The following is a 21,563-nucleotide window of genomic DNA, read 5'->3' on the forward strand; positions in this document are numbered from 1 at the left end:
CACACACACACACACACACACACACACACACATATATATATAAAGGGTAATGAAATTTCGGCTTAGGAAAAAACAACAAAACTACACATCCCAGAAACACTAAACTTGGCAGCACAACCCCTCATCCAGGCCTCTATGTTCATACAACAAAAAGAAAAGAAAAAGTCCTAATTAGAGGGAGAGGAATAATTGTTTTTATCCAATTGCTGCCAATTGATTTATTATTATTATTATTATTATTATTATTATTATTATTATTATTATTATAATATTACTGCCTTTTGGTTCCCATCCTAAACAAGGTAAGGAATTATGGGAGTTTTCCATTATTATTATTATTATTATTATTATTATTATTATTATTATATTACTGCCTTTCGGTTCCCATCTTAAACAAGGTAAGGGATTATGGGAGTTTTCCATTATTATTATTATTATTATTATTATTATTATTATTATTATTATTATTATTATATTACTGCCTTTCGGTTCCCATCCTAAACAAGGTAAGGGATTATGGGAGTTTATTATTATTATTATTATTATTATTATTATTATTATTATATTACTGCCTTTCGGTTCCCATCTTGAACAAGGTAAGGGATTATGGGAGTTGTCCATTATTATTATTATTATTATTATTATTATTATTATTATTATTATTATATTACTGCCTTTCGGTTCCCATCCTAAACAAGGTAAGGGATTATGGGAGTTTATTATTATTATTATTATTATTATTATTATTATATTACTGCCTTTCGGTTCCCATCTTGAACAAGGTAAGGGATTATGGGAGTTGTCCATTATTATTATTATATTACTGCCTTTTGGTTCCCATCCTAAACAAGGTAAGGGATTATGGGAATTGTCCATCATCATCATTATTATTATTATTATTATTATTATTATTTCTGCCTTTCAGTTCCCATCCTAAACAAGGTAAGGGATTATGGGAATTGTCCATCATTATTATTATTATTATTATTATTATTATTATTATTATTATTATTATTATATTGCTGCCTTTCGGTTCCTGTCTTAAACAAGGTAAGGGATTATGGGAGTTGTCCATTATTATTATTTATTATTATTATTATTATCTCTCCCGCAGCCGCCGCGTCCAGCCATGTCGTCCCGAGAGCGCCGCGCGGAGTTCTTCATCAAGACGGAGCCGGCCTCCCCGGACAGCCTGGTGCAGCACAGCCCCAGTGGCTCCTCGGACACCAGTGCCGGCGGGGCCCCCCAGGAGCTCGAGGCCCCCGGGGCCCAGCCGGCAGGGACGGGGGCCTCCCGGCGGCGCCACGATGAGGACCCGGATGAGCCCCCGGGACGAGGGAAGTACATGCTGAGCTCCATGCCCAAGCGGCTCTGCTTGGTCTGCGGGGACGTGGCCTCCGGGTACCATTACGGCGTGGCCTCCTGCGAAGCCTGCAAGGCCTTCTTCAAGCGCACCATCCAAGGTACGTCCCTCCCGGAAAAAGGAAATAATCATGCTAATGCCATAGACAGTCGAGTCTCATGCGCCATCTAATGCAACGCGTAATTCGGTTTTGCAAACTCTGAAACTGGGAAAAGCATTTGCTGCCGAATGTCATGCACAATAATAATAATAATAATAATATGAAAATATGATATGGGGTCTAATAATAATAATAATAATATGAAAATATGATATGGGATCTAATAATAATAATAATATGAACATATTACATGGAGCCCTCTGGTAGTGCATATCATGCACAGTGGCAATAATAATAATAATAATAATAATAATAATAATAATAATAATAATATATGAAAATATTACATGGAGCCCCTAGTAGTGCATATCGTGCACAGTGGCAATAATAATAATAATAATAATAATAATAATAATAATAATAATAATATGAAAATATTATATGGAGACCCCAGTAGTGCATATCATGCACAGTGGCAATAATAATAATAATAATAATAATAATAATAATAATAATAATAATAATATGAAAATATTATTTGGAGCCCCCTGGTAGTGCAAGTGGCAATAATAATAATAATAATAATATGAAAATATTACATGGAGCCCCTAGTAGTGCATATCGTGCAAAGTGGCAACAATAATAATGATAATATGAAAATATTATATGGAGCCACATGGTAGTGCATGTCATGCACAATAATAATAATAATAATAATAATAATAATATGAAAATATTATATTGAGCCGCCTGGTAGTGCATATCGTGCACAGTGGCAATAATAATAATAATAATAATAATAATAATATGAAAATATTATATGGAGCCCCTGGTAGTGCAGTTCATACACAGTGGCAATAATAATCATAATCATAATATGAAAATATTATATGGAGCCCCCAGTAGTGCATGTCATGAACAGTGACAATAATAATAATAATAATAATAATAATAATAATAATAATAATAATAATAATATGAAAATATTATATGGAGTTCCCAGTAGTGCATGTCATGCACAGTGGCAATAATAATAATAATAATAATATGAAAATATTATATGGAGCTCCCAGTAGTGCATGTCATGCACAGTGGCAATAATAATAATAATAATAATATGAAAATATTATATGGAGCCCCCTGGTAGTGTATGTCATGCACAGTGGCAATAATAATAATAATAATATGAAAATATTATATGGAGTATAAACCGACCCGAATATAAGCCGAAGCACCTAATTTTACCACAAAAAAAACCGGGAAGACATTGACTCAAGTATAAGCCAAGAGTGGTAAATTTCAGAAATATAAATAGATACCAACAAAATTATTTATTTATTTATTATTAGTGCTTATGTATCCTTTTAATAAAAATACATGTAATAATGATAATCATCATCATCATCAATACAGGAAAATAATACATGTAATAATAAATAGAGTAAAATAATAAAATTACATTAATGTGTATAGATATGACATTGCTTATTTCACAGAGACTCTTAGCTTTCTTGTTCTGTTCGCATGACACTCCTACGCACCGCGGTTGACACACTTCAGTTCGGAAAGCTCTGCCATATAGACGCATGTATAAGTCGACTTCATGTAGAGATGGATGTATACATGAACTTCATGTATAGCTCCAGGCGTTGTCTCCGCTTATCTCTCTCTCTCAGGGAGCATCGAGTACAGCTGCCCGGCCACCAACGAGTGCGAGATCACCAAGCGGCGCCGGAAGGCTTGCCAGGCGTGCCGCTTCACCAAGTGCCTGCGCGTGGGCATGCTCAAGGAAGGTAACGTGGTGGGAATCGGGGCCGAAGCATCGGATGGGAGAAGGGTTTTCAAATGCACCAAACCTGGGACCTTTTTCCGGCATGTCTCCATGGGCCGCCCATTTACCTTCCCGCCGAGGCAGTACCTACTTTTTTATATATATATAAATTTTTATTAATGCTTTCAACATGAAGAGGCAGTACCTATTGACCTACTCGCGTTGAAAGAGTTGTCTCTGCTCATCATGTCCTTTCTCTATCCCTCTCCCCCCAATTCTTCAGGGGTGCGTCTCGACCGGGTGCGAGGAGGCCGGCAGAAGTACAAGCGTCGTCCCGAGGTGGAGGGGGCCACTTACCCCAGCGCCTTCGTCACCCCACAGATTGCCACCGTCACCCCCAAGAAGCCGGGTGAGTGGGGACTCAAGGGCGGAAAGGCTCGTTTCAGCCCCAGTTTTTATAATACAGGGCGTTTGAAAAGGAACTCCCTAGTTTTAAGGGAACTCCCATTAAAACTAGGGAGTCCTTTTTCAAACACCCTGTATGTACATAGCTCCACCGGAGCGTAACATCTAAGCAGCGTCCGACGCGAGAGAAGCTCACTATCTTTCTTTTTTTAAAATATATATATATATTTATTGAAATTTCATAAAATGAATTTAGTATACAACGAAAGTGGGAGAACAATATTTTGTTATAGAAAAGTAGGAAAAATGAGAATAAATAAATAAAAGAGACAAAATGATAGAGGAAAAAAAATATAATAATATATAAAAGAATAATAGAAAAAAATAAGAACTTAAAAGTTCTAGACTTCCATCCTGCTCTTGCTATTACAGTAGAGTCACTTATCCAACATAAACGGGCCGGCAGAATGTTGGATAAGCAAATATGTTGGATAATAAGGAGGCATTAAGGAAAAGCCTATTAAACATCAAATTAGGTTATGATTTTACAAATTAAGCACCAAAACATCATGTTAGACAACAAATTTGACAGAAAAAGTAGTTAAATACGCAGTAATGCTATGTAGTAATTACTGTATTTATGAATTTATCACCAAAATATCACGATATATTGAAAACATTGACTCCAAAAATGTGTTGGATAATCCAGAACGTTGGATAAGTGAGTGCTGGATAAGTGAGACTCTACTGTACTTAAACAGTCGTAGTTAATATTCCCTTATAACGATATTATGTCCCCTTCGTCCTCTTCTCGTCTTGGACATATTAAGCTTCAGCAGATGAGATCTAATTTTGCCTGTTTTAAATAGTCTTTGACTAAGTCCCAATTGGTTTCTTTTTTTTGGTAGTCCTTGGTTTGGGGATAGCCAGTAAGTCAACCTGTCCATATTCATAATCTCTAATACCTTATTTAGCCAAATCTCTTTTTTTTTAAAAAAAAGCTCACTGTCTTTCAACTGTCGACACCCACATTCCAGAGCAGTGACGAATGCCCTGTTACTTATCCGGAAACTTCCCTCTAGCAATAACTCACTCTCTCTATGCATTTAACTCTTACACTACCGGAATTACAGGCACTCACACAAATAGTTTGCTTTAAACCAGTGGCTAGGGGTGGGGGCGGTGCCTCTTCCCAAGAGCACGACACAGGGCTGAGCCTCTATATCTCTCCTGGGAGGCCTTTCAGGACTAAAGGGCGGGGCTAGGGGTAAGGGGGCGGGGCCTCTTCCCAAGAGCACGAGACAGGGCTGAGCCTCTATATTTCTCCTGGGAGGCCTTTTAGGACTAAAGGGCGGGGCTAGGGGTAAGGGGGCGGGGCCTCTTCCCAAGAGCACGAGACAGGGCTGAGCCTCTATATCTCTCCTGGGAGGCCTTTCAGGACTAAAGGGCGGGGCTAGGGGTAAGGGGGCGGTGCCTCTTCCCAAGAGCACGACACAGGGCTGAGCCTCTATATCTCTCCTGGGAGGCCTTTCAGGACTAAAGGGCGGGGCTAGGGGTAAGGGGGCGGGGCCTCTTCCCAAGAGCACGAGACAGGGCTGAGCCTCTATATCTCTCCTGAGAGGCCTTTCAGGACTAAAGGGCGGGGCTGGGGTGGGGGCGGGGCCTCTTCCCAAGAGCGCAAGACAGGGCTGAGCCTCTATATTTCTCCTGAGAGGCCTTTTAGGACTAAAGGGCGGGGCTGGGGTGGGGGCGGGGCCTCTTCCCAAGAGCCTGAGACAGGGCTGAGCCTCTATATACTTCCCCTGAGGCGCTTGTTAGAACACGGGGGCGGGATATAGAGGTTCAGCCCTGTCAGGCACTTGGGAAGAGGCCCCGCCCCCTCCTCTAGCCCCGTCTCCTGTGTCCAGGACAGGGATAGAAGCTCAGCCCTGCCTCAGAGCTCGTAACTCCGCCCATCCCAGTCCTGGCCGCCCCTTTGTGGCCCCGCCCACCTCCCCCTCGCAGGCCTGCCTCTTGGACTAGGGGAGAGGCTCAGCCCCGCCCTCTTGAGCAGGAGCCACACCCACCCCTCTAAGCCACGCCCCCTTTCCAGGCCCTTTCCTGAGGCGTATCTCGTTTGCTGTCTCTTCCCGCAGCTCCCATGAACACAATGGTGTCGCACTTGCTGGTGGCGGAGCCTGAGAAACTCTACGCCATGCCGGATCCAGCGCTCCCGGACGGCCCCGCCAAGGCGGCAAGCACTCTGTGCGATCTGGCAGACCGGGAGATTGTGGTCATTATCGGCTGGGCCAAAAACATCCCAGGTGAGAGAGAGGTGGAAGGTGCCTTTCCGTGCCATAGAAAAGAATAGGAAAGGGTTACGGGAGAGGCAGTGGGCGGGGCCATGCAAATTCCACAGCAGTGGAGAGAGTCAGAAACACTGGCATGCCTGTGGTGGAGGAAAAACAGAAAATCTAGTATGAAATTGCCTTCACTTGGGTGGTGTTTGTGGAGGACATTGGCAGGGCTCTTGGACATGTTTATGACACTCTGTATAACTGGGATGTCTGTGGTGGAGGAAATACATGAAATCTAGGATGAAATTATCCCTAAATAAAAGCCTTCCCTTGGGTGGTGTTTGTGGAGGACATTGACAGGGCTCTTGGACATGTTCACGGCACTCTCTATAACTGGGGTGTCTGTGGTGGAGGAAATACACGAAATCTAGGATGAAATTGTCCCCGAATGAAAGCCTTGGCTTGGGTGGTGGGCAGGATGGTGTTTGTGGAGGATATTGGGAGGCTCTTGGACATGTTCACTACACTCTGTATAACTGGGGTGTCTGTGGTGGAGGAAATACATGAAATCTAGGATGAAACTGTCCCCGAATGAAAGCCTTCACTTGGGTGGTGTTTGTGGAGGACATTGACAGGGCTCTTGCACATGTTCACTACACTCTGTATAACTGGGATGTCTGTGGTGGAGGAATTACATGAAATCTAGGATGAAACTGTCCCCGAATGAAAGCCTTGACTTGGGTGGTGGGTAGGGTGGTGTTTGTGGAGGATATTGGGAGGCTCTTGGACATGTTTACTACACTCTGTATAACTGGGGTGTCTGTGGTGGAGGAAATACATGAAATCTAGGATGAAATTGTCCCTGAATGAAAGCCTTCCCTTGGGTGGTGGGCAGGGTGGTGTTTGTGGAGGACATTGGGAGGGTCTTGGACATGTTCACGGCACTCTGTATAACTGGGTTGTCTGTGGTGGAGGAAATACATGAAATCTAGGATGAAATTGTCCCTGAATGGGAAGTGTGGTGCATTTAATTTTTTTCCTACCTAAGTTGTAGTGCCGTACATGTTTCCCTGTTGACGCTCATGTTGTGAGTCTTGGGCCAACGCGTGCCTTCCTTGCAGGGTTTCCGGCGCTGTCCTTGGCGGACCAGATGTCGGTGCTGCAGAGCGTCTGGCTGGAGGTCCTGCTGCTCGGCGTGGCCTGGCGCTCCTTGCCCTGCGAGGACGAGATCGTCTTCGCCGAGGATTTTGCGCTCGACGAGGAAGCCGCTCGGACGGCGGGGCTGCTGGAGCTCAGCGGGGTGGTGCTGCAACTGGTACGCAAGTACCGGGCCCTGCGCCTGGAGCGCGAGGAGTACGTGCTCCTCAAGGCCTTGGCCCTTGCCAACTCAGGTGAGTGCCGGGAGTTTTCAATCATACCGGTATTGAAAAGGAAAAACGATTCCATTACCGTATCAGTTTGGCAAAGGTCAATGGAGTTCTGCGCCTGAACATGCTCAGTACCATCACATATCTATAACCCCTCCCACACCAAAGAGGTACCAAATAGAGAAAAGCAGGATATAAATAAAGATTTATTATTATTATTATTATTATTATTATTACTACTACTATTATTATTATAAAGTTATTGTTGATCCCATATTACTAATAATATTACTATATAATACAATACTAATATTAATATAATATTATATAATTATATAATATAGTACAATATAGTAATTTAATGCTAATATTGTACTATGCTAATAATATATTGTATGTCCATTTGATTTGTAAGCCGCTCTGAGACCCCTCCGGGGTGAGAAGAGCGGGATATACCGTATATACTCGAGTATAAGCCAACCCGAATATAAGCAGAGGCACCTAATTTTACCACAAAAAACTGAGAAAACATTTGACTCCAGTATAAGCTGAAGGTGGTAAATTTCAATAACAAAAGCAGATAACAATAAAACTAAATGTAATAGTAGCAATAATAATAGAGAAAAATAATAAATGTAATAATACCAATAATAATAGTGAAAAATAATAAATGTACCATATATTCTCGAGTATAAGCTGACCCAAATATAAGCCAACCAGGACCCTCACCCGAGTATAAGCCGAGGGGGGCTTTTTCAGTCTTAAAAAAAGGCTGAAAAACTAGGCTTATACTCGAGTATATACAGTAAATGTAGTAAATAAATGAATAAATAAATAATATTGTTTTTGTTGACCCACCTTTTCCGCTTCCAGAGCTAGTTTACTGTTTTAATTTGAAATAGGGTAAATATTCAAAAACATTTAACCTCCAGATGCCTCAATTAATGTAATTTTATTGGTATCTATTTTTATTTTGAAATTTACCACTAGCGGCTTCATTTCCCACCCTCGGCTTATACTTGAGTCAGTAAGTTTCCCCAGTTTCTTGTAGTAAAATTAGGTGTCACGGCTTATACTTGAGTATTTATTTATTTCGTGTCAAAAGTATTGCATAATAAATAAGTTATAAGTTATATAAGTTCTACTCGAGTATAAGGGTGAGTACAAAAAGGAGTCCTGTGTCTGAACATGCTCAGTACAATCACATATCTATAACCCCTCCCACACCAAAGAAGTACCAAACAGAGAAAAGGATATAAATAAAGATTTATTATTATTATTATTATTATTATTATTATTATTATTATTATTATTACTACTACTACTCGAGTCAATAAGTTTCCCCAGTTTCTTGTAGTAAAATTAGGTGTCACAGCTTATACTCGAGTATTTATTTATTTTGTGTCAAAAGCATTGCATAATAAATAAGTTATGTTACTTAAGTTCTACTCGAGTACAAGGGTGAATACAAAAAGGAGTCCTGTGTCTGAACATGCTCAATACAATCACACATCTATAACCCCTCCCACACCAAAAAGGTACCAAATAGAGAAAAGCAGGATATAAATAAAGATTTATTATTATTATTATTATCATCACTACTACTATTATTATTATAAAGTTATTGTCGATCCCATATTGCTTTTGTTGACCCACCTTTTCCGCTTCCAGGGCTAGTTTACTGTTTTAATTTGAAATAGGGTAAATATTCAAAAACATTTAACCTCCGGATGCCTCAATTAATGTAATTTTATTGGTATCTACTTTTATGTTGAAATTTACCACTAGCGGCTGCATTTCCCACCTTCGGCTTATACTCGAGTCAGCAAGTTTCCCCAGTTTCTTGTGGTAATATTAGGTGCCATGGCTTATACTCGAGTATTTATTTATTTCGTGTCAAAAGCATTGCATAATAAGTAAGTTAAAAGTTATATAAGTTCTACTGGGTATAAGGATGAATACAAAAAGGAGTCCTGCGTCTGAACATGCTCAGTACAATCACATAGCTATAAACCCTCCCACACCAAAGAGGTAAAAAATAGAGGAAAGCAGGATATAAATAAAGATTTATTATTATTATTATTACTACTACTACTATTACTATTATAAAGTTATTGTTGATCCCATATTACTAATAATATTACCATATAGTACAATATAGTAATTTAATGCTAATATTGTGTTAGGCTGATAATATATTGTATGTTAATTTGATTTGTAAGCCGTTCTGAGTCCCCTCCGGGGTGAGAAGAGCAGGATATACTGTATATACTCGAGTATAAGCCGACCCGAATATAAGCCGAGGTACCTAATTTTACCACAAAAAAACTGAGAAAACATTTGACTCCATGTAAGAGTAAAATAAATAATAATAATAATAATAACTCAGCCGCTATCAGGACCTCAAGATTGAACTTCAAAGACTCTGGTAGAAACCAGTGCAGGTGGTCCCGGTGGTGATGGGCACATTGGGTACCGTGCCAAAAGATCTCAGCTGGCATTTGGAAACAATAGACATTGACAAAGTTACGATCTGCCAACTACAAAAGGCCACCCTACTGGGATCTGCACGCATCATCCGAAAATACATCCCACAGTCCTAGACACTTGGGAAGTGTTCGACTTGTGATTTTGTGATATGAAATCCAGCATGTCTATCTTGTTTGCTGTGTCATAATAAAATAATAATAATAATAATAATAATAATAATAATAATAAATACACAGCTCTTTGGCTTAGAAATGGAGAGGAGCACCAACTCCCAGAGTCGGACATGACTGGACTTAACATCAGGGGAAACCTTTACCTTTACTAAATAATAATAATAATAATAATAATAATAATAATAATAATAATAATAAATACACAGCTCTTCGGCTTAGAAATGGAGATGAGCCCCAACCCCCAGAGTCAGACACGAATGGACTTAACGTCAGGGGAAACCTTTACCTTTACTAAATAATAATAATAATAATAATAATAATAATAATAATAATAATAATAATAATAAATACACAGCTCTTCGGCTTAGAAATGGAGATGAGCCCCAACCCCCAGAGTCAGACACGAATGGACTTAACGTCAGAGGAAACCTTTACCTTTACTAAATAATAATAATAATAATAATAAATACACCAGCTCTTTGGCTTAGAAATGGAGAGGAGCACCAACTCCCAGAGTCGGACACGAATGGACTTAACGTCAGAGGAAACCTTTACCTTTACTAAATAATAATAATAATAATAAATACACCAGCTCTTTGGCTTAGAAATGGAGAGGAGCACCAACTCCCAGAGTCAGACACGAATGGACTTAACGTCAGAGGAAACCTTTACCTTTACTAAATAATAATAATAATAATAATAATAATAATAAATACACCAGCTCTTTGGCTTAGAAATGGAGATGAGACCAACCCCCAGAGTCGGACACGACTGGAGTATAAGGGTGAATACAAAAAGGAGTCCTGTGCCCGAACATGCTCAGTCCAATAACATGTCTATAGTCCCTCCCAAACCGAAGAGGTACAAACTGGTAAACCAACCGACTTGAGCGCCTTTGTGTGTGTTGCTTCCTCTTCTGCTCCAGACTCTGTGCACATTGAGGACATGGCGGCCGTCCAGCGGCTCCGCGACGTGCTCCACGAGGCCCTCTTGGAATACGAGGCGTCCCGGCGCCCCGAAGAGCCCCGCCGGGCCGGGCGCCTGCTCCTCACGCTCCCGCTGCTGCGCCAGACGGCCACCCGCGTCCTCCACCACTTCTACAGCCTCAAACTGGAGGGCAAGGTGCCCATGCATAAGCTTTTCCTGGAGATGCTGGAGGCCATGATGGATTGAACGGACCTCTCCGATCCGGGCCATCCGCTCACCTGCATCGTGTCGAACGCATTTCAGTGTATGCAAATATACGAACTGCCCACTGGCTTCACCCAAGATGATGTACGCCTACGTATCAGGGAGAGGAAGGACCGAGCCGGACGATAAGGAGTACGGACACGTAAGGGACGGAGAAAGTGGTTGACATTCACACTGGAAGCCATATTTTGATTTTTTAATTTATTTGAAATGGGTGGGGAGGGGTACGATCTACTGTAGTTCTAGCTTGGAAGCCATATTTGATTATATTCGCATCACATTGAGGAGGAGAAAGGGACGAGCGAGTCTCGGGGCGAATTGTCTCTCCTCCTACTGAGTGCAGTTGGGGTCGGACCGCTGGTCTCGAGCCTCCTCCTCCTCCCGTCCTACACCTTCCACCCTCTGGGCTGGGCCCAGCCAAATGCACCTTAATACACGGCGGGTATGTCGACGGAGGGTAGGCAGGCAGAGCTTATCTCGACTACCACTCCCATCATTCCCTCCAGCTCGTGGGAGTTTGAGTCCGAAATCCAGTATTGAAAACAATAGTCTCATGGCTCCAAGGAATAAGACGGGAGATCGGACGCGGCAAGTTTGGGGTGGGATGACACACGACGTTATGGGTTGCTGTGAGTTTTCCGGGCTGTCTGGCCATGTTGAAGAAGCATTCTCTCCTGACGTTTCACCCACATCTATGGCAGGCATCCTCCGAGGTTATGAGGTCTGTTGGAAAGTAAGCAAGTGGGGGAATCCTTTGTTGGGAGGCGTTAGCAGGCCCTGGTTGTTTCCTGTCCTGAATTTCAATTTTCTGAGTGTTCTTTATTTACTGCCCTGATTTCAGAGGTGTTAGCAGGCCCTGATTATTTCCTGTCCAGAATTTCCATTTTCTGAGTGTTGTTCTTTATTCACTGTCCAGATTTCAGAGATGTTAGCAGGCCCTGATGGTTTCCTGTCCGGAATTTCCATTTTCTGAGCATTGTTCCTTATTTACTGCCCTGATTTCAGAGGTGTTAGCAGGCCCTGATGGTTTCCTGTCCGGAATTTCCATTTTCTGAGTGTTGTTCTTTATTTACTCTCCAGATTTTAGAGGTGTTAGCTGGCCCTGATGGTGTCCTGTCTGGAATTTCCATTTTCTGAGCGTCGTTCTCTATTTACTGCCCTGATTTCAGAGGTGTTCGTTGGCCCTGATTGTTTCCTGTCCGAAATTTCCATTTTCTGAGTGTTGTTCTTTATTTTAGAGGTGTTAGCAGGCCCCGATGGTTTCCTGTCCGGAATTTTCATTTTCTAAGCATTGTTCTTTATTTACTGCCCTAAATTCAGAGATGTTGGCAGGCCCTGATTGTTTCCTGTCCAGAATTTCCATTTTTTGTGCATTGTTCTTTATTTTAGAGGTGTTAGCAGGCCCTGATTGTTTCCTGTCCGGAATTTCCATTTTCTGAGTGTTGTTCTTCATTCACTGTCCAGATGTTAGAGGTGTTAGCTGGCCCTGGTTGTTTCCTGTGTGGAATTCCTCTGTTTTCTGAGTGTTTGTACAACGGAGGATGCCTGCCACAGATGTGGGCGAAACATCAGGAGAGAGTGCTACTTCTGGAACGTTGGCCATACAGCCCGGAAAACTCACAGCAACCCAGTCATTCCAGCCACGAAAGCCTTCGACGACACACGACACGATATTCTTTGCCTTCTTTCCGTCGCTTTAGTGCTGAATCTTTGGCTATCGCTCAAACCAGCTTGAGTCGGTCTCTTCCCTGCTTTCTGATAATGTCGCGCTCAGGACTCGGGGACGAAAACGGGACGCAATCGGAACACGGGACAGCCATATTCTAACCTTAAGGAGGGGTGGATGGGAATGCTAGCATTTGAGGACGATGGTAACGACTTGGCCGAGCTCTGGACACATTTATCACTTCGAAGCAATAATAATAAAAAAAATTATATATATGTCGAGAGAGGGAAAGATTGATGTCTTTCTTCATTATGTCGGGACAGACGTGTTCCCGTCGAAAAGGAAAGCGGTCCATCCGGCAAAATCCTTTCTCTTAATATACCCCTTGTAGCAATAGTTTTTAAAAAAAGGCAATTATGCTTTTTTTTGGTTTCAGGTGTAATTTCCTATGTAATCTTTCTTCTGCCATAAGAGGCTGAGCAGCTCATCCTTCCTATAAAAATTCCTAAAAATTCCTATATCCCAACATCATGCCGAGCCCTTATCTTCTGCCCAAAGCAGCAGCAGCAACAGCAATAATAATATAATAATAATATAATAATAATAATAATAACCCTCCCACCTCTTTCGACTGGAGAACAAGTCACCCTTCCATAGTGTTGGACTTCAGCTCCCATTGAGGCCAATGGGAATTGCAGTCCCGCCAATGGAACATGGGTGGTAAGCTGCATGGCCGGAAACCGAGAGCTGTGTACATAGCAATATATTTTACTTGTATATTCATTGCAGAGAAAGAAAAATAAAAGAGATTTACCCCATTCTTTTCCACCCAAGTCAGGAAGCATTCCTTGCCCTGACGTGGATTTAAAAAAAAATGGGAAGAGTCAATGCTGGCAATTTTTTGTTTTGTTTTTGTATTAAATTATGTGTGTGTACATATTATAAATACCTCTGATTTGTGTATAGGCGGCTACATATACACATTCATAGAGAGCTCTATTATGGAACAAATTAAAAAAAAATACAATTGGCTGTGCAGCCTATGAACCGTTCGCTGTTGTCTTCTTGTTTGTATGAGATGGGGTCACAACACACAATTCTTTATCACGAAAGTTGTAATGTATTTAGGTAAAGCAGTGGTTCTTAACCTTCCTAATGGGGAGAAAAGCTGGATAAACAATTAAGTAATTAATTAATAAGTAATTAAAGATTTATTATTATCATTATTTTATTATGACACAGCAAACAAGATAGATATGCTGGATTTCGTATCACAAAACCAAAAGTCGAACACTTCCCAAGCGTTTAGGACTGTGTGATGTATTATTATTATTGTTGTTGTTGTTGTTGTTGTTGTTGTTATTATTTTATTATGACACAGCAAACAAGATAGATATGCTGGTTTTCGTATCACAAAACCACAAGTTGAACACTTCCCAAGTGTCTAGGACTGTTTGATGTATTATTATTATTATTATTTATTGTATGACACAGCAAACAAAATAGATATGCTGAATTTCGTTTCACAAAGCCACAAGTCGAACACTTCCCAAGTGTCTAGGACTCTGTGATGTATTTTCGGATTATTATTATTATTTTATTATGACACAGCAAACTAGATAGATATGCTGGATTTCGTTTCACAAAAACCACAAGTCAAACACTTCCCAAGCGTTTAGGACTGTGTGATGTATTATTATTATTTTTATTGTTGTTGTTGTTGTTGTTATTATTTTATTATGACACAGCAAACAAGATAGATATGCTGGTTTTCGTATCACAAAACCACAAGTTGAACACTTCCCAAGTGTCTAGGACTGTTTGATTTATTATTATTATTATTTATTGTATGACACAGCAAACAAGATAGATATGCTGGATTTCGTATCACAAAATCACAAGTCGAACACTTCCCAAGTGTCTAGGACTGTGTGATATATTATTATTATTATTATTATTATTATTATTATTATTATTATTATTATTGTATGACACAGCAAACAAAATAGATATGCTGAATTTCGTTTCACAAAGCCACAAGTCGAACACTTCCCAAGTGTCTAGGACTCTGTGATGTATTTTCGGATTATTATTATTATTTTATTATGACACAGCAAACTAGATAGATATGCTGGATTTCGTTTCACAAAACCACAAGTCAAACACTTCCCAAGCGTTTAGGACTATGTGATGTATTATTATTATTATTATTATTATTATTATTATTATTATTATTATTATTATTATTATTATTGTATGACACAGCAAACAAGATAGATATGCTGGATTTCGTTTCACAAAACCACAAGTCGAACACTTCCCAAGTGTCTAGGACTGTGTGATGTATTTTCGGAAAATGCGTGCAGATCCCAGTCGGGTGGCCTCTTGCAGTTGGCAGATCGTAATTTTGTCAATGTCTATTGTTTCCAAACGCTGGCTGAGATCTTTTGGCACGGCACCCAATGTGCCGATCACCACCGAGACCACCTGCACTGGTTTCTGCCAGAGTCTTTGAAGTTCAATCTTGAATAATAATAATAATAATAATAATAATAATATATTAGTATTATTAGTATTTATAATTTATTTATTTGCTACATTTATATCCCGCTCTTCTCACCCCGAAGGGGAGTCAGAACAGCTTACAAATTAAATTTACATTCAATATTATATTATTAGCATAGCACATTATTGGCAATAAATTACCATATTGTGCTATATCTATATTTTGTAATATTAATAATAATATTACATGTACTATATTATTAATATTATTATATTGTATTGGTATTATATCGTATTACAAAATAATATTAATATTATATGCATATACAATATATAATATATATTATTGTAAATTATATTGTATATATGTATATATGCATGTGTGTATACATATATACATATACACATAAAAATTAGCAAAGCATATTGTATAATAGTATACTTTTATTAGTATTATGTTATTAGTAGTACAGTAGAGTCTCACTTATCCAAGCTAAACGGGCCGGCAGAAGCTTGGATAAGCGAATATGTTGGATAATAAGGAGAGATTAAGGAGAAGCCTATTAAACATCACATTAGGTTATGATTTTACAAATTAAGCACCAAAACATCATGTTATACAACACATTTGACAGAAAAAGTAGTTCAATACACAGTAATGTTGTTGTAATTACTGTATTTACGAATTTAGCACCAAAATATCACGATGTATTGAAAACATTGACTACAAAAATGCGTTGGATAATCCAGAACGTTGGATAAGCGAATGCTGGATAAGTGAGACTCTACTGTATATCATAATTATTATTATATTAGTATTATAAGTATTGGTCCATGAGGTCACGAAGAGTCGGAAACGAGTGAATGTAGTATATTATTATTATTATTATCCACGACCTTTTAATCCAGTTCCTCATGTAATATTATTTTTGTTGCTATTCATTTTGCTCCTGGTATGAATTGCAATGTAAATATCTGATATGCAGGATGTCTTTGCATTCACTGGACCACATTTGGCACAAATACCCAATACGCCCAAATTTGAATATTGGTGGTGTTGGGAGGGGGGAATGATTGGCCGATTTGAATCTGTGAGATGAGGCAAGCTCCCGTCTGTCAGCTCTAGCTTGCGTGGACGTGAGAGAAGCCTCCCAGCAGGATGGTAACACATTCAGGCAACATCTGTCGATGGCCAATTCTCTACCACCAGAAACGACTTTTTTGTGGTATTTTTTAAAAAATTAACACCAGACAGTAAGATGAAAGACAAGGAGAGTATCACAGAGTTAAATGAGCACTTGCATTTATTTATACACACACAAAGGAACAAAACTAACCCCAAGGGTTCTTTCAAACACCAGGTCCCCGAAGGAATCGATATTATTATTATTCATGTCTCTTCTTCACTCAGCAACATATTGGGGATTCCCTTTGTGATGGGAAACTCGCGCCCCGTGTCCGGGCATTTCAATACGCCTTCGACCACCTCCACCTGCAAAAGAAGCCAAGCCAAAGGGAACATTGGATGGCGCAAACTGGGACAATCACTTTCAAAACATGAGCTGTATATAACTGCACAGGCTCGGAGACGATTGTGATTCAGTCCCATTCCCCCCAGGCCTTGAAGCTGCAAGGCTATTCAATGCTAATCAAGGTGGCTATTTGCAACCTCCATACTTGCCTCCAACAGACAAGAGTTCTTTCTCCCATCCTGGACATTATTCCACAGATATATAAAGTACAATAATCTATATATATATAAAAGGGTAGTGAAATTTCGGCCTAGGACAAAACAACAAAACTACACATCCCAGAAACACTAAACTTGGCAGCACAACCCTTCATCCATGCCTCCACGTTCATACAACAAAAAGAAAAGAAAAATAAAGTCCTAATTAGAGGGAGAGGAATAATTGTTTTTATCCTATTGCTGCCAGTTAGAAGGCTAACTCTGCCCACTTGGTCTCCTAGCAACCCACTCAGTCCAGGGGACAGGCAGAGTTAGGCCTCACTTAGGCCTCTTCCACACTGCCTATAATACAGATTATCTGATTTGAACTGGATTATATGGCAGTGTAGACTCAAGGCCCTTCCACACAGCTATATAATCATTTTATAATGGACTTAATGTCAGGGGAAAAGCTTTACCCTTTACCTTAACTACCACCAATTCCTCAATACTTTATTTCCCATACCACCAGACTTCGCCACAGCAACGCGTGGCCGGGCACAGCTAGTATATTATAATATAATATATCGTATAAGCATATAATATTGATAATATTATAATGTAATACAATATAATACTAATATATTTATTATTTATTTATTTACTACATTTATATCCTGCCCTTCTCACTCCGAAGAGGACTCAGAGCGGCTTACAAATTAAATTTACATACAATATTATATTATTTATTATTATTTATTTATTTAAGACATTTATATCCCGCCCTTCTCACCCCGAAGGGGACTCAGAGTGGCTTACAAATTAACTTTACATACAATATTATATTATTAGCATAGCACAATAAAGGCAATAAATTACCATATTGTACTATATCTATATATTGTAATATTATTAATAATATTACATGTAATATATAATATATAATTAATATTATATTGTATTATTAGTATTATATTGTATTACAAAATAATATTATTAATATTATATGCATATGCAATATATTATAATATTACAGAGCAGCCTAAAAAAGGGCTGAAAAATTAGGCTTATATTCGAGTATATACAGTATATTGTATGTACATATAATTTGTAAGCCACTCTGAATCCCCTTCGAGGTGAGAAGGGCGGGATATAAATGTAGTAAATAAATAAATAATATAAACCCCTCTTGCCTAGTTTCCAACAGAGCTCACAACCTCTGAGGATGCCTGCCACAGATGCAGGCGAAACGTCAGGAAAGAATGCTTCTGTAACATGGCCATACAGCCCAGAAAACTCACAGCAACCCAATCTTATGATTCTGGGTAACATGGGGATTCAGAAACCTGAGATGATGAAGAGATCCCTTACCTCCATCAACACATGATGTACTTTCCGGAGAAAATCCTCATTGCTCTCGTAGTCAGGGATGGGCTCAGCAGGCAGGTCTGACCGATGGCCCAACTACAAAAGATGGACAAAACAGATTGTGATCATAATAATAATTTTATTTTATACCCCGCCTCTATCTCCCCACAGGGACTCGGGGCGCCTAACATGGGGCCAAGCCCAGATAACCACAATAAAACAGGATAATGATAAAATAAATTACACTTTCAAACCAGGAACATGTTTCACATTTTGTTATATACAGTAGAGTCTCACTTATCCAAGACTCGCTTATCCAAGGTTCTGGATTATCCAATGCATTTTTGTAGTCAATGTTTTCAATATATCATGATATTTGGTGCTAAATTCGTAGATACAGTAATTACAACATAACATTATTGCGTATTGAACTACTTTTTCTGTCAAATTCGTTGTATAGCATGATGTTTTGGTGCTTAATTTGTAAAATCATAACCTAATTTGATGTTTAATAGGCTTTTCCTTAATCCCTCCTTATTATCCAAGATATTTGCTTATCCAAGGTTCTGCCAGTCTGTTTATGTTGGATAAGTGAGACTCTACTGTAGTGTAATCAATGTTAGGAGAACATGACTCACGCTCTCGGCAGCTTCTACCAAAGCTCCCCACTCCACTTTGGGCACCATCCGGGCCGTGAACTCCGGATTGAAATCCACATTGTTCACCTTCACCTCTGTAGCCTGTGCGAAGAAAATGGAGGGAAAAAATTATTTATCATTATTATTATTTATTTATTTACAACATTTCTAGGGATTAAGGAAAAGCCTATTAAACATCAAATTAGGTTATGATTTTACAAATTAAGCACCAAAACATCATGTTATACAACAAATTTGACAGAAAAAGTAGTTCAGTACACAGTAATGCTATGTTGTAATTACAGTAGAGTCTCACTTATCCAACATAAATGGGCCGGCAGAACGTTGGATAAGCGAATATGTTGGATAATAAGGAGAGATAAAGGAGAAGCCTATTAAACACCAAATTAGGTTATGATTTTACAAATGAAGCACCAAAACATCATGTTATACAACAAATTTGACAGAAAAAGTAGTTCAATATGCAGTAATGCTACGTAGTAATTACTGTATTTATGAATTTAGCACCAAAATATCATGATGTATTGAAAACATTGACTACAAAAATGTGTTGGATAATCAAGAACGTTGGATAAGCAAGACTCTACTGTACTGTATTTACGAATTTAGCACCAAAATATCACGATATATTGAAAACATTCACTACAAAAATGGCTTGGATTATCCAGAAACTTGGAACCCAAGCCATGATTTTAACTCTTTATCTTGTATGGTGTTTTTTATGACTTGCTTTTATTCTCTGATTGATTGGTTTTATTCTTTTGTTTTTATATTGTTCTGTTCGGGCTTGGCCCCATGTAAGCCGCCCTGAGTCCCTTCAGGGAGATGGGGCGGGGTATAAGAATAAAATTATTATTATTATTATTATTATTATTATTATTATTATTATTATTATTATTATTAGCGAGGCTTGGATAAGTGAGACTCTACTGTATTATATTATTATTATAATATATTATACAGTTATATTATTACAGACAATTCTTGAACACTATTATCATATCACATCTTCTTTGAAGTATTATTATGATGTTATACCTTCTGGAAACAATTCTTTGATTGATCCTTGAAGATTAGTACTAATGGAATAATGTCCCGGGTGGGAGAAAGAAAGAACTCTTGTCTAGTTGAGGCAAGTGTGAATGTTGCCAACGGCCAGCTTGATTAGCACTGAATTGATTAGCTGCTTCCTGCCTGGGGGAAATCCTTTGTTGAGAGGTGTTCGCTGGCCCTGATTGTTTCCAGTCTGGAATTCCCCTGTCTTTTGAGTGTTGCTCTTTATTTACTGCCCTGATTTTGTAGTTTTTAAAAATATTAGGAGCCAGATTGTGTTCATGGTCATGGTTTCCTCACTCTTTAGCCCCGCCCCTCGCGAAGTGGGCGTGGCCTCGGGGAAGCTCCGCCCTCACCTGGATCCGGAGTGGGAACCCGCCGCCGGGCCGGACGCCCCGCACGTGCGAAGTCAGCATGTTGTGCGTCAAGAGCTTCATCCTCGCACGACTCCGGTGGCCCGAGAACCCGTCTGCGCATGCGCGTCCTCGCCGCACCGCTCAAACGCCCCTTTATCTCCTCACTTCCGGCGGCCTCTTTGGACATAGTTCCGGTGAATATGTGCAACGCTGTTATTGAACCCACCGGAAACTAGGTCCCTGTGCAACACCGTTCCGGGTTGTTCTATTTCATTTAAATCAGACATGATCCAACTTCGGCCCTCCAGGTGTTTTGGACTTCAACTCCCACAATTCCTAACAGTCTTTGGAGACAGTTCCTGTCATCTGCTGACTTTCAAACCCAGCTTCTGTGTGCTAAGTGGGTGTGGGGCATGTAAATTAATATATATCTATATATATAAAAGAGTGATGGCATCACGGCGACCCACAAAACAACAAAACTACAGGCCCCCCAACTTCGAAATTTGACAACACAACCCATCATCCACGCCTCTAGGTTGATACAACAAAAAGAAAACAAAAACAAAGTCCTAATTAGAGAGAGAGGAATAATTGCTTTTATCCAATTGCTGCCAGTTAGAAGGCTAAGCTCCTCCAACTTGGTCTCCTAGCAACCCAATAAAAAATAATAAAAAACACTAAAAAATAATTAAAAACACTAACGAATTAATACAATAAAATACTATAATAACAAAATAACTAAAAATAATACAAGAAAATAATAAAATATAATAAATAAAAAGATAACTTACAATAAAATTAATTAAAAAAATACAAAAAAGTCAAATAAAAATTACACAACAATTTTTAACCAATACCACCACCACTATGCCACAGCAACGCGTGGCCGGGCACAGCTAGTACAATATAATTTACAATGTTTAAAAGCAATGCAATGCACACTATTTAGCTGTTTGTGATTCCTTTCTTTTATCACTTTTAAACTTATTTATTACGCAATGCTTTTGACACGAAATAAATAAATAAATAAATTTACAATAATATATAATAATTATAACATATATTATAATGTTATAATTATAACATTGCCAAATGATGCAGTTTTAGCTGCATTATATGGTTAGTATAAAATGCTATAATTGATTGCG

General features: G+C 39.2%; 2 protein-coding genes across 2 annotated transcripts in view; one reads left to right on the plus strand and one right to left on the minus strand.

Moving 5' to 3' along the window:
* The window catches only part of esrra (estrogen related receptor alpha), a 19,556-nt gene extending 5,702 nt beyond the window's left edge, over positions 1–13,854 (plus strand). Inside the window, exons 2-7 of the mRNA XM_062965170.1 lie at positions 1,115–1,463; positions 3,140–3,256; positions 3,518–3,643; positions 5,775–5,942; positions 7,037–7,306; positions 10,871–13,854. Of these exons, the coding sequence (XP_062821240.1) occupies positions 1,130–1,463; positions 3,140–3,256; positions 3,518–3,643; positions 5,775–5,942; positions 7,037–7,306; positions 10,871–11,118 (1,263 nt within the window). The 5' untranslated portion in view covers positions 1,115–1,129 and the 3' untranslated portion in view covers positions 11,119–13,854. The remainder of the gene's footprint in view (positions 1–1,114; positions 1,464–3,139; positions 3,257–3,517; positions 3,644–5,774; positions 5,943–7,036; positions 7,307–10,870) is intronic.
* A 2,734-nt stretch (positions 13,855–16,588) lies between these two features.
* trmt112 (tRNA methyltransferase activator subunit 11-2) lies at positions 16,589–20,570 on the minus strand. The gene is made up of 4 exons (XM_003230083.4): positions 20,413–20,570; positions 18,983–19,084; positions 18,348–18,440; positions 16,589–16,799 (listed from the first exon to the last, which is right to left on the minus strand). The coding sequence occupies exons 1-4, from the start codon at positions 20,491–20,493 to the stop codon at positions 16,698–16,700; spliced, it is 378 nt and encodes a 125-aa protein (XP_003230131.1). The 5' UTR covers positions 20,494–20,570; the 3' UTR covers positions 16,589–16,697.
* Positions 20,571–21,563: the final 993 nt, after the last annotated feature.

This window comes from Anolis carolinensis, unplaced genomic scaffold (genome assembly GCF_035594765.1).
Source record: "Anolis carolinensis isolate JA03-04 unplaced genomic scaffold, rAnoCar3.1.pri scaffold_14, whole genome shotgun sequence".
In the NCBI taxonomy this organism is placed as follows: Eukaryota; Metazoa; Chordata; class Lepidosauria; order Squamata; family Dactyloidae; genus Anolis; species Anolis carolinensis.